General features: G+C 47.6%; 1 protein-coding gene across 2 annotated transcripts; it reads right to left on the reverse strand.

The window, feature by feature from the left end:
• Positions 1–80: 80 nt before the first annotated feature.
• On the reverse strand, positions 81–12,305 carry TMEM11 (transmembrane protein 11). Of its 2 annotated transcripts, XR_011134613.1 has the most exons (3): positions 11,943–12,052; positions 3,204–4,011; positions 81–721 (listed from the first exon to the last, which is right to left on the reverse strand). XR_011134613.1 is itself a non-coding variant. In XM_068907777.1 (2 exons), exons 1-2 carry the CDS (start codon positions 12,008–12,010, stop codon positions 3,495–3,497), a joined length of 585 nt encoding a protein of 194 aa, XP_068763878.1. In that variant the 5' UTR covers positions 12,011–12,305; the 3' UTR covers positions 3,095–3,494. The 2 variants fall into 2 exon arrangements, 1 of the variants encoding a protein (XP_068763878.1); XM_068907777.1 differs by lacking the exon at positions 81–721 and having other exon boundaries at positions 3,095–4,011; positions 11,943–12,305.
• Positions 12,306–13,899: the final 1,594 nt, after the last annotated feature.

A 13,899-nucleotide genomic window follows, 5' to 3' on the forward strand; every position in this document is an offset into this window, starting at 1 on the left:
CTTGCAGCAGTTAATGTGAGAGGAAAGGGAAAGCAGGAGTGTGGTTTTTTTGTTTGTTTTTTTTTTAACCTTCCTGCAAGGTGCTTTCTACCAGCGATATTTGCAGAACATACATACTTCATCCCAGCACCCTTTATATGATCTGTTAGTTTACGAGAGACAGTGTGGCTTCACACAGGATTAATCACACTGAAGAAAGTCTGTTGCAGGTGTGCAGGGTTATAAGGATTTTCTCCCTCAAAAAGCCTTTTCCTGACCACTGCCGAATCTCTAATCTCTAGGAATCTCAGCCCAAGTGGTTGCCAGGACATGTTTAATGAGCCTAGTTCTGCTCAGATAAGACATACGCTGCCATTAGCACTATGGCTGAGGCTGTAGTTTTGCTATAGAAAGGCCTAGAGTTGAAATTACAGCTAGTAGAAGCTTTCAGCTATATGTGCTGAAGGCTGGGATTTTTTTTTTTCTTCCTGTTAAGATATGAATACAAAGCATTACCTTCTCTCCTCTCTTCAAGGAGAGTTTCTGCATTTGTTAGCTGTGTTTTTCCTTTCACACGCCCAGTCCTTGATTTTTTTGGGTGAAATACAGTACTTCCTGCCAGCCTCGGCCAACGGCTCCGTCTTCCGATGTTTCAAATCATGGCTGCTCAGGAAGGACCAAGTGGCCACTTTGCACTTCTGGAATTACCATCCAGGGTGCTGAGGGGTGTAACTCATCAGGCCTGAGGAAAAAGAATTACACGTAGGGGAGTTAGTTTGAACTAGAGCTCCAAACCAGAGAGCCTGAGATCGCACACATTCCCCTTTGAAAGTAATGCCCCCCCCCCTCTGTGATGAGAGGGGTGTGACACTGCATCTCCGAGTGCGAATGTGTGCAAGGCTCTTGCAAAGGAGGCTCGTCCCAGGCCGCTTTAACCCAACAGCCACCAGCAGGGGAAGCCAGTAAATGACCCCCCCAAAGCCTTGCACGCAGCAGCCATCCCCATGTGATGCAGTGAAACCCCAAATCATTAGGACGTTTCTCTCTCTCCCCCTCGTTCTCCCATGTCATGTTTGCATCATTACAGCACTGACCTCTCAATAGCCAGGATGTTACCAATCATATTAGCTAGATTGTCACTCACTACTGTTTCTTAGAAAATGACCCCCCCACACACACATCACCTCTACCTCAAAATGGAGTGAAAGTTGTATTTTTAAACAGACCTACGTGATGCGACAGCTACGCTGCCTGTTCATCTTTCCTCCTGCAATAAGTGCCTACAGCAGCTCATGCTCATTTTTAACTCCAGAGCCCTTGATGTAAGCCATGCGCTTGGGCAGCCAACCAAGGGCAAGTCTTTCCTATCATACTGACCATGCTGCGCAATGGAAAACTTAACCCAATTAAATGCCAGGACCACAGAGGTTTGGTGAAGGAGCTAGTAGACCTGACAGTTCTTCTGCACTGACTAAATAAAAAAAAAAATTGAAAAAACGTACAGAGGAATGACTCCTGCACAGCTAGGATGAGAATGTTTTAGGGTCTTCTGCAGCAATAAAACACACATTAGCTAAGGCAGATCTGCCACTAGTTTAAGTTCATCCACAAGATAGGACTTTAGAAACGAGCAGCATCAGGGCTTGAGAAGCTCTCTCTCCAGAAGCCCTGGGCTGACTGCAGAAAGATGAAGTGGTTGCATTTCTTCCCCTCCACTCTGTCGAGACAACTGTACGTTGTTGCTATAAATAAAGCCTCTCTGGATCTGGCTTCTTTTAACCTTGGAGGAAGGTAACTTAGCCACTGCACCAGCAAAAAAGGCAAGGGCTCTAAACAGGGCCATTCCCACCTAACAAAGTCTTGATGTCACAGGAACTCCCTCCAGCCTGCTCAGAGGCAGAAGTGCATGTAAAGGTGGTAAAAGCACTTGTTCAGAATTCCCTAGCAAACACCATTTGCCCAGTATGCGCACAACTGGGATGTATGTGCTCCTAATATAAAAGCTTCATCAGCAGAAAAATGCAAGTTGCGGCCTTCAGCCAGAGAGCCCTGCTGCAACTGGGAGGAGAGGGAGCTCTTACTGCCTGCTGTTGCAATTTGAAAAGATAAAGATAGAACTGAATTTGGTTTCTGACCTCATGAGACTCCCTTCCAAGATCAGGGCTTCAGCTGTGGAGGTCAGATTGCAACCACCATTTAAGCAAACAGTACACCTGTATGCAGGCAGTTTGTATTACAGGCCTTTGCTCTTGTATTCAGATCAGACACTTGAAGCTATGCCAAACTGCCCTTCTAAAGGCACACCGCTTATTTTCCATCTGGTATGGAGAGACGATAGAGAGTAATCGTCAAAAAGTAACTGGTAGATCTTGTAAAACAGTAAATAGTTTCTCTTCAAAGAACAAGATTTTGACAATTTTGAGCTAAAAGATGAATTCCTGCACAAGATCGAATTGTAACGTTTCGGATTACACACAGCTACAAGATACAATCATGCAGACACGAGGATGCCTCCTGGAGCATCCTGGAGCAGCTCCAGCAGTTAGCCTTCCAAGCAAGACCCACGGAATTGCAGATTCAGGGCACAGCTGTCCAAGCGCCAGCTCCAGTAACAAAGCACGAAGATAAGCTGGACTCGCACCTCTGAGTCCTTGCTGCACATGGTACAGCACATCTCGGTGGAGCGCTTGTACAGTTGAGCAGAACGTGTTTGACTGTAGCTGGAAATACAGTGTTATTTCCATTGTGCAGAGAAGTAACAGTTGGAGGTGGCAGGACAGCACAGGATTTGGACACCGTTAGCCCCAAGGATCAATGCTTAAGAAGTTACTAAAAGATACACAAACACTAGGGTAACTAGTATTCCTGTTCCAAAAACACAGCTAGTCAAGCAAGAGGAAAAGCACCGCTCTGCAGCCATCCCTTCAACAGATAGCTGCGAAGTAACATGTCTGCTGCACTTGGCAGCCGTGCCCAAGAGGAGCATCAGGTCTGTGTGTAGGCACAAGTACATAACTATCACCACGCAGGTTCTCATAGCGGAGACCGGCACCTCTGTCTCTTGGAAACACACTATAAAAAGGAACTATGTTAACAGTAAAGAAAATGCAAAAGTATTTGAAATTCTCATCCTTTAATGGTCAATGATAACTTCTGGCTGGTTCTGTGTAATACAATTAAACAATATACTTAAATGTTTCCCAAAAAAAGAAAAAAGCTCTCACCCCTCCCACCCTTTCTTTATATAGCTTGCTTTCTTTCGCCGACATCCCGCTGCTGGATTAGACTCCCGTGGCCTAACATACAGCTCTCTCAAGTCATCGCACATCCACATTTTAAGTGTAATGAAGAACTGAAAAACCTTGGTGCACCTGTGATGTGTTATTTTAAAAATAACAGCTCTATTAAACCAACTCCTTCCCAGTCTCCACTGCTTCTCAAAGAGGAAAAACAAAATGTTACTGTGGGAGTCTTAATACACTTGTCTTTGTGGGTTTCTCTCTTCCCTGCTGAAGTCATACAGCGTAGAGTTCATAGATCTTCTTTACACAGTACACCAGGGCAGCGAGTGCTATCGTGTTATGCAGTCTCTTTCTGTGCAGGTCGTCCTTCCTCACCAGCACCACTGGAGTGGAGGAGGTGAGCGTATGCAGGGGCAGGCGGGAAAGTTTATAGGCATCATACTCTACTTGGTACTTGCAGCAAGGATCAAATTGCCAGGAGATACCATAAAGGGTGCAGCAAGCCATGCTCAGCACACCAGCGGGCAGCGAGATGTAGTGGGAATAATCTACTGGAAGTGCCAAAGGGGTGAAGAGACAGGTGGTGCCCGCTAACACAGCCGTCTTGTGCAGGCAGTTCCCGACAGTGATCCAGCGGGCCGTCTCATCACCAATGCGAGTGGGCTCTATCACTATGTATTTGTACTGTGCTTCCAGGGCCTGCTCCAGCTCATACTCAAACTGGTCCTGAGCATTCTCTCCGTTGTAGATCTCATGCACGATGTAACAGTCCGTGGAGGACAAGGTGACCCTGTTAACAGGAAACACAGCATTAAAACTACAGAGTTTAAGGACAGACTTTCCATCAACCCAGTTATAAGAGCATGAAGGAAAAATGACTGAAGTCAGGGCAGCCTCTCAAGGTCACTCAGCCTCTGCTTAACAACAAGCAGCTTTTACAAACCCAGATTCATTTCACATCAGCTAGTTATGCTTTTTATATAAAAACAGTCATCCTAAAATGAAGCAACTTATCTTTTGTTAAGTTTTCGTAGCTTGGAGGAACCAAGAACATTTTGAGAAAACAGGATCTTGTGATCAGTTCAGTTCTCCTAAAATGGTTCCTCACACATACCCAAGCAGCTGCTCTAGAGATACTGTAAACGTCACACCTCAGTGACCACATTGGATGGATGAATGAATGAATGAACGAACTACAGAGACTCAAGGAGTTTTTATAAAAAATAGGACTAACAGCTCATTCATTGAGAGGGCAAGTTGCATTGGACATTTGAGAGCGAGCACCTTCAAACACCTTTGCTTTCTCTCCACAATAACCACCTCTTTGCCCCCTATGCAGCTTGCTATTTAGTCTGCCATGTTAAACCCAGCCTATGAGGACGGCAAGGAGACATTGCTGGAAGTGAAGATGAGAAAGGTAGCGGAGCACTCTGAATTCGTTACAGAAGGGTTCACTCCCTCTTACTGAAATAGCAGGCAAGCAAGAAAGGAAAGCTCTTAACCAAAATAGGTTTTAGCAACAAAGACAGACATGTTTGCTTTACCCTGAAGCAGGCTCCCTGCTGACAGGGGATTCACAATAGACTTCTACACCCCCCATTTGAGTATGGGCTTTCAGCTACCTAAAATTACATCAATTGCCAGCTTCCCTACAACCTCTTCATACACAGCAAGCATCACCTTGTTGTAACAGGCTGTTACAGCTAGTAAAAAGGATTATGACTGCTTACCTGCACTGAGAAAGGGTAAAAACTATCCATTAGAACACAGCAAAATACATCCTCCTAAACAGGAGATATAGCTATTTCTGACATACTTGTGCTTAAACAAAGCAAAACTGAACACGTGGCTTCCCAAGGATAAAAATATCTGGCAGATTCCTCTAGCAGAAGGAGAGCAAATTGCACACATATTTGACCTAATCGCAGCAGACAAAACCACCTCACCCCAACAGCATTTAGACCCTCCTGATACTGGGAGGCAAGAGACTGCTAAAACGAAGAATGAAACTAGCACTTCTTGCTCCATTAGTACAATGGTACTTGTGTGCATGCACTGGAAAATAAGGGAAAGAAAATACACGTTCATGAGTGCTGGGTTACCAGACATTACCCTTAATGTGCACCTTCATTCACGCTGTAAAGGGTATCATGCAGTGGCCATCTGTAATCAAGAATATTGTTAAATTACAAGCCGGTGCCAAACGTAGCTGCTTTTGGGAATAGTGGCAAACATATCAAACAGCAGGAATTAAGATGCACCAATCTCTCTCAAGGCAGAATAATAAGCAGTTTCTGGCTGGTATTTATATAAACCTACAAGGAAAACTCCACTTACAAGCTAGTTATTGGGTTCACTGCAGTACATTTTCCCTGTGGCCTGTTCACAAGTAGAACGTGAAATAAAAATCCACCTGAACACTGTGCATGCCAGGGGCTGGTTTAAGGCCATCGTCTTGTCAAACGTTTGGAAAAATCGAATAAGATTCTTCACCTTGATTTTTTTAAAGCAACCTCTCCAACTGAAGGATGCATCCTGTACACGATTAACCCTTTCAGCACAGGATGTGATGGGCTCTGGTGTTCAATAGTGAATTGGCAAATATTTAAAGGAAAATTTGAAAGGACAGAACTTGCATAAAAATTTAATAGAGCACTGTATTTCTTTAACACAACTAAGTGTTACATACAGAATGAGTTAACCAGCTGTTGCACTAGTATGTTAAGGAGACAGCTGGTAATGGTTTCTGCCAGGGATGACCAGACCAAATGCAGCCTCAGCCAAATCAAGAATTCCAGTTTCATTTCAGAAGACACACTGAGACTTAAGGTAGCTCTGTAAAACTACACCAACGACTATGTGAAACCACTTACTGAGCCATAATGACTTCAGTGAAAAACTATTGCTGAAAGGCATTTTCAGCACTGGGTCAGCATCCAGCTTAACACAATCCTCCAGTTAAAAATTATTATTTCCTCTAAAGTAGTATTTTTCAGGTTGAGAGAAGGATTCAACAGCATTTAGCTTTCTGTAACACCTAGGGCCATGCAGTGTGGGTCTGCAAAACAGAGAATTAGAAACCAAATTCAACTGACATAACCAAGGACTCAACTGAGGCTTAGGAACAGTATGACAGCCTAGTCACCCTAGGACCCCTCTTTGGTCAGTGGGAAAATAAGGAGGGAACAAATCCATTTCTCCCTGCCTGGAGAAGAGCCTTGGTGGGCTTGGTGTCTCACACTAGGAACTCAAGTGAGGTAACGACATTACATGGGACGCCTCCAGACGTTGACCAGTATCCATCTCTCCTGGAGTCTTGGGCTCTGCCAGGCTCTGGGGCTTCGTAAAAATGAAGTCAAAGCACAATCCTTCCGAGCCAAAACAAGCATAACTTAGAATGTTTTCCATTTAAAAATCACTGTGAACTAAATACACAAAAGCTTCTTCCCTGATAAAGCCTAGCCCCCAAACTGTGCTGTTTCTTCAGACTAAGTCCCTTATTAGGGATTAAATCTCTGTCAGAGTGAGTGCTCGAGTTACAGCTGGCAAAACGGACAGTCCCAAAAACAAAGGCCAAGGAATGAAAAATTAGCTACTCAAACAACAGGACACATGAAGAGTCAGTAACGCAAGCAGGACTGATATGAGAGAAAGCCTCTGCTCTGTAACAGAGGAGTGGAGTTTACCACGTATAATTTCCACCCAAGAAATGGCTGCTCCTGGAGGAAGGGAAGCTGAAAAGAGAGTTGTTCTAAGACAACCCAGAAGGAGATGCAGCTGAGATGCGTAGACTGCAAACAGGCTTCAGAAGATTTTAGACCTTCTCAGGATGCAGAGCAGGACTGAGGACTTCAACTATGAAAACTCACAGACACAACCTCTCCTGACACAACCTTTCAATTGAACAATGGTTGCACATGAACAAACCCAATCAAAGCAACTGGATTTGCTCTAACCCTGCAGGCTACGGAGTTTGCCTTTTGGAACTTGTTGTCCCGTCCCGTCCCTCCCCCGCTTTCCCAGCAACAGCAAATAAAAAAGCAGAACTATGCAAACCAAATCTAAGCTGGCATCCCCCACTTGTGAAGTGCTGCTAATTTTACATAAACTCCATTTCACTTAAAAGCACAGTAAATAACCTGTGTCAGAGATAATCTAGTTCCAGAAGTCATAAAACATTGCCACACATTCAGAAGTCCAGCTGCTATCTACTAGGCAGCCCAGAATCTACAAAAAGCAGGCATTAACGCTACTCAGTCAAAGGATTTTCCAAGACCAGCCCTCTTTTTGTGGCAGCAGAGGGCGATATTAACACCTCCCTCCCCCCAAAAATACCCGCTAAAAAAAAAAAAAAGTTGTACAACTGTTCTACAAGAAGAGTTCTGGAGCTTCCATCCCAATAGTTTATTCTACTGCAGCTTCATGCATCCCATTATTGAGAGCTTTTTGAATGCCTCATTCATTCCTGGTGCCAGCAGCATACATATGTGGTGAAATGTGGCAGTACTCTCAACTATTTTTATATAAGCATATATAAAAATCAAGACAAAAATCATTTAAAAACCACTAATAATCTTGGCATTACCAAAATTTTACATAAGTAAGGAATCAGTTGTTAACAGAGCTACTACCAGCCGAGGGGACAGAAGCATCTGTCCTAGCCATAGGGCAAGTTTCAAGTTACATGTGGAATATCTTCCAAACATGGGAATATCAGAGAGCACCAAGAGAGGGATACTGCAGCTGGCTGAACAAAGGAAACTTCAGCAGTTTCCCCACTTACAAACCTCTAAGCAGCTCTGTTTCTGTGCCTCCACCTTGGAGGGAGTCTCCTCGCTGCCTCTTGAAAACACCAGCCTGTCTGGTTAAATGTAAGTTTCAACTGGATAATCTTTATGGATGAAGAAAGAAATGCCCTTCTGAGGGGGGACAATAAGCAGCACAGTGCCACTCAATGTGAAGAGACCATAAGTCTTGCCAGGTGCCAACTGCAAAGGGAGAAACGGAGGAACAGACTGCTGAAAACAGGGCATATGACAACATCCTGGAATAAATCCCAGCATCTTCCTACCACTGTCCACTTGGAGGGGAAAACAACTGAGCCTCATGAGTGCGTTGCCTTCGGCCTAACGGTGCTCCTCAATCTGCCAGATGGCAAGGATTTCAAGTCCTCTAACTATCTGAACTCTGCAAAGTGCCCAGAATCACAATTAGAAAGAATCTCAACCTGCGCAGAGGCATCAAGCACTGGTCTAGTTCTAAGCAAAAAAGGGTTTTTTAAGCCCTCTCCCTTAACATGTAGGTCTTGTTATTATCTTTTTAAAGAATATTTCTGGACAACAGCAGTGCTCACAGCACCAAACAGACATTCATCTGAACTATAAATGAAGACAGACCTATTTGATCTGTACAAAAGAAAGAAAAAAAAAAAAGGAGAAAGGAGAGTCTTGCAGTAGTGTGATAGCTAATGCCTGTGACTCCAGAAGTCTGTCACGTGCAGCAGCACACAAAATCCAGTGTAGCAATACAACGAGGGACTCGAGGCTGGTTACGTGAATGATTCCAGAAGAGGCACATTACAGATGGTCAAAGCACACAGTGTTTGGAGTCATTATTAGCATCTCAGCTAAGCCTGAATAAGTCAGGAAAGTCTGGGCAAGATGAATTCAAACACCGTAACAGACTAAGCTTCTCTCTCCCACATAAATCCTCCTCAAAACGTCATTTAATTTCAGCGTGAAAAATGAGTTGTGGTCTGGCTTTAATTTCCAGTGGAAATACTCCACCTCAAAGTCTTATTTGACAAGAATGTATTTTTCTACTCAAGAGAGCTCCAGGATATGGTGTACAGGAAGTGCTGCAGGTCCAAGCCAAAACGTCTGCACAATCATTTCTGTCAAACCTCTCCATTCTCTCCCGGTCTCAGGCCATTGGCCACTAATATCAAGCCTATGGCTTGAGAGGCCATTCTCTAAAATCTGTCAATGCACACATTAAAGTGGAGGAAAAAATAAAGCAGGATCTCCAACCAAAAGGTGCATCTTCAATACAAATGGAGAAGAACTGGAGAACATAGGTGAGATCTTCAAACAGTCTTGGCAAACGAAGACAACATCTACCAAGGAAAACGCAACCAGGCCATAACAAAAATACACCAGCCACCAGAGCAAAGAGGCGCGTCAATTTTAAGTCAACTAATGATTAGCCAGCCCAATGGAAACAGGTCAATCATTGCTCTAAGCAAACAGATTACCTGAAATCTGAGCAGTACTGGTAGTGAAAGGAGAGATCTTTAAGGGTGCAGAGAAGCCAATGTAAGTTAGTGGTGATGACATTAAAGCTGTTCTTTCTGGAGTTTGTTAGAACATCTCCTCAGGGAACAAGTGGCATTCTGTTTTGTGTTCTGACGGTCATCGTGCTGAGTTTTACGCATCAACTCCAAGTACAATTCAGTGTCTGTTCTGTATAAAAAGTTGTTTTGCTTTAGAGATTAACAATTCCCTTTAGACAGTCTCCATTAAAGAGTCTATCCAGAATGAAGAAAAAATAAGTACTTAGTGGGTTCTTTTCAGTGCTTTGGGTTGTTCTTTTTAACCTTATTATTTCACCACCAGAGAGTAAATTAAAATTCATGGCCAATAGTATTTGAAATTAATATTTTTACATTTATTCCTAGTCAGAAAAGTACTTTTCAATCAATTACAGAATCCCTTTTATCAATAAAGTCACTTACAAAAGGATGCAGCCTCCACAGATATAGTTGCTGGATTTTTTTTTTTTTTTAAATGAAAGCTAGTCTAGCCTAACAGCAGACAGTATTTTATTCACTACCAAGTCCCCTGACGCTACCTCGCAACAGAGATCTTTTTAGACTAGCTGGCGGACAAATACAAAAATACCTTGAAGCAGCTCATTTATGAAAAAGCTGGATTAGTATATTCAGTTTGAAGGAATGTGTCTTTGGACAAAAATCCTATTCAGCGTAAGAAAACTGTATTTGCTATATAAAAAGCATATGTCGTCATTTGATGACATCAGCTCTGTCAGCCTTGCTTTTTACACAACTTGCATTGCCAGCAGCCAAACGAGATTGGTTGGTATGATTTAGGATTAGACACTGATCAAGAGAGACAGAGGCCCAGTCACGTGCATTTCCAGCTTCGCAACTGCAAGGAACAAGTACTACCTGAGTGACATCACCTGACACTCATTAAAAGTATGATCTCGTGCTAGGTTCGTATGGCATGACACCTAACAGAACAAGCATCTTCTGATAGGATCATAAGGCACTGGTCAATGGTGTATCATAGTCACAGATCAGCTATTGTCTTGTAAGGACGTCTGTCCTTACTTACATACAGCTACATACTTCTCACTGTAAAAGGAAAGCTAATATACACTGAAGGTCAGTGAAGTAGGTAACTCATGTTTATGAATAAGTATTTTTGATCATAAGATGAAGAATAATCATAGCTAAAATACTTTCAATTACTTCAGATTATTGTATAGTTCACAGATTAAGTTACACAGTAAAAATTCATTTTTAAATCTGCACGAATTTTCATCCTGGCAGGATAATTTTCACTGAAGTACAGTACTCTTCACGTTTTTTCTTCACTTCCATTGGGAGGCAAGGTCTGCCAGATGAAAGCTCTTCATGTGTATAGTTCTGGGGCAGGCGTCAGCACTGGCTGCAGACAGCTTTACCACTATGCCACCGAGCTCCCTGGTATTCTTAGTTGTTTATATAAACTATGCTGATGCGGTAATTCCATCAGCTCTTCCAATTCAATTACTTCTAAATTCCCTGAACACAGACAGCATTCCTGCATTTCGCATTGGCACTAGGATTTTAAGTACTGCTTGCGACTCTCCTTGGCTGCATAGCTTCAGTACCATCAAAAAATAATACTCTTGAAATACAGCATGGGAGCAAGGTGAAACAAAACCCACAGTAAAGAGTCACAGGGAAAACAGACTCTCTAGGTAAAGCAGCAGAATAAAAGGAAACTTCTGTTCTCCATAAAAACGCAGCCGCTTTCAGAAGCTTCTGGTTACATTAGTCAGCCCCAGGGCAAAACAGGGAAAATAGCAGCGTATGAAATACAAGCTTTAACTGCTGATTTTAAGTCGGTAGAGAACTGTGCACACGGATTCTAAAGCAGCTCAACGAGATTTTTCTCTCTCTTTCTCCTGCCTTTGAAACTTAGGCTCCCCCAACTTCCACAGCTACCCCGCAGGCAGCTCCAGCGCGTCCCAGCTCCTCCCGCGTCCCGACAGAGGCAGAGGGAGAGCGAGGCACCCAGACGCCCCCCGCGGAGCGGCCCGGCCCGGCCCGGCTCCGGCAGCCCCACAGCAGGAGGGAGGTCACCCTGGCCGACTGGCCGCTGCCCGGGCGGCCGGTAAAAATAGCCGCGCGAGGAGCCTCCCCGGGGCTGCCCTCCTCCACGCCGGCCCCGAGCGCCGCATCCCCGCGCGGGAAGGGTTGACCTTCCCCTTCGCCTTCGCCGTCCCGCCCGCCGCGGGAGGCCCCGGCCCCGCCGTCCTCCCTCCGGCCTCCCTCAGCAGCGGCGGCACCGCCGCCGCCGTTCGCCCCTCAGCGGGGCGCCCCCGCCCTTGCCCGGGGGTCGCGGGGAGCCCCGCGGGGCCGCCTTCCCCGCCGCTCCCTCCCCGCCCGCGGAGCCCCGGCTCCCACCTCCCGCGGCCTCCGCCCCGGCTCACCTCTCCCGGCCGCCGCCGCTGCTGGTGGTGCTGCCGGGGCCAGCGCGCCTCCTTCCCCAAGCCGCCATCTTGGAGACACTCGACTCGCAAATGTCTCCGCCAAAGGGGCCCGGGCTGGCCCCGCCGCCCGACGGGAAATGTAGTGCGCCGAGCCGCGCCGGAACCGCTCCGCGGGCGGGGGCGCCCCGCGCTCGCGGACTACAACCCCCACAACGCCCCGCGCCGCCGCCGCCGCGCGGGGGACGACGGGACGTGTAGTCCCCTCGGCAAGCAAAGGGGCGGCCAAGGCAGTGCGGTCCCCCCCTCCGCCCGGACGCGGCTGCGGGCAGGCAGAGGAACCCCGCGGCCGCCAGCTCTCCCCTTGCCCCCGGCCCCCGGCCCGCCCCACAGGCAACGGGCCCGGCGTGGGAGGAGCGCGACTACAAGTCCCGGCGTGCCCCGCGGCGCCGCCATGAGGACGGCGGCGGCGGTGGCAGCGGCGGGCGGGAGCGGGGGCTGCGGCTGCCGCGCCGGGTGGGCCGCAGCCCCGGCCGCCGCCGCCGCGCCGGGCTCCCACCCGCCGGGCGGCGGGGGCGCGGCCCCCGTGGTGGGGGGACGCGGCTGGGCCTGCCCTGCTCGAGCCCGGGCCCGGCCTGAGAGTCTGGGTCGCCCCTGCGGTTTCAGGCCTCAGGCCGCGGGGCGAGCAGGGCCCGCTCCGGCTTGGCGACAACAAAAGTTACTCCAGCGCCCGAGCGCCGCGTTGTTGTCGCCCTTGACGAGAAACACGCGCCTCGCGCTCCGGCGCGGGGGAGAAATGAAAGGAAACCCCTGCGCTTATCTGCCAGAGCGGGCCCGAACACCCGGGCAAAAAAAGGTGTCGGTTGTGCTTTACCCTCCTCACGCAACCGCTCTGCGTTGCAAGCTGTTGGCCCTGGCGGAAGGGCGGAGGGGAAGGGGAGCGCTGCTCGCCCTCCCGGGGTACCTCCGCGCAGCAGAGTCTTCCTGGGGAAGGGTGCCGGGGGTTTGCTGGGGTGAATCTATCCCCGTTAATTGATTCTGAGAGAGGAAGCAGGGGTGGGGACTTCACCACTGCTGCTTCTCATACCCAGAGGAATAACAGTCGTTTTACACCCAGAAACTTCACTAGAAAAGAAAATGCAGGTTTGCTCCTGCGGCTGCCACAGTACCCAGCGCCTGTTGATCCCGCAGCTGGCCAAAGCTGAAGGATTCGGGGAGGCCTCCCAGGACCCACCCTGTCCTCAGCCTCTGGCGATCCTTCCCCCAGCACAGCACGCTTTCTGGCTCAGACGTCTTTCATGCCTCGCCCAGGACCTGTGCCTAGGTCCTAGGTTGCTGTGTCTGGTGGGATCTGGCCGGCCTCTCCGGAGCACTCTAGCTCTTGGTTTTTCCGTGACTTCTCCAAGGAGAGGAGCTTTTCTCTCAGGAATTTGTTTTCCCGTAACAAACAGCTGCTCCCCTGCTCTGCAGCCTCCCTGGTCCCAGCGGTACACTTTCCTGCCTGCCCGCCGACAGCGCCCAGCGCCGGGGAGCGCGACCAGTCCTCCTCCAGCCCTGTCTCCGATACTCTCTCCTCCCATGCCGTTTCCCATCTCCCGATTGTTTCAGACATCCTTCTCTTGGTGTTGCTCAGGGGACACTAAACCTCCAAGGAGAAGGGGCAGGGAGCACTTCAGTGTCCAGAGCAGGGATGAGCAGGGGAAATGATTGAAAGTGCATTTTAGAAACAAGTGAAGCTGTCTTTGTACTTACCCTTTCTAGAAAATGCCCTTTTTAATAACAGCATCTACAAGCAATGTAATACGACTAAAGAGAGCAAAACTGCGGTTACCTTCATCTTCTTGGGCAGAGCGAGGCTGCGCATCCAAGCTGCTGGGCTCTCCTGCAGCCCTGCTTTCTCAGCCACAGTTTGAGGTTCAGTTCTTTCAGAGGCGCTTAATGGTGCATTTGCATCCTGGCT

Source organism: Struthio camelus, chromosome 15 (assembly GCF_040807025.1).
Source record: "Struthio camelus isolate bStrCam1 chromosome 15, bStrCam1.hap1, whole genome shotgun sequence".
Lineage (NCBI taxonomy): Eukaryota > Metazoa > Chordata > Aves > Struthioniformes > Struthionidae > Struthio > Struthio camelus.

Excerpts from the sequence above, each read along its gene's own strand:
- TMEM11 (XM_068907777.1), bottom strand. The coding sequence starts at position 12,010 with ATGGCGGCTTGGGGAAGGAGGCGCGCTGGCCCCGGCAGCACCACCAGC. Across the intron at positions 4,012-11,942 it reads AGCGGCGGCGGCCGGGAGAG|GGTCACCTTGTCCTCCACGG; the intron begins GTGAGCCGGGGC and ends TCCTGTTAACAG.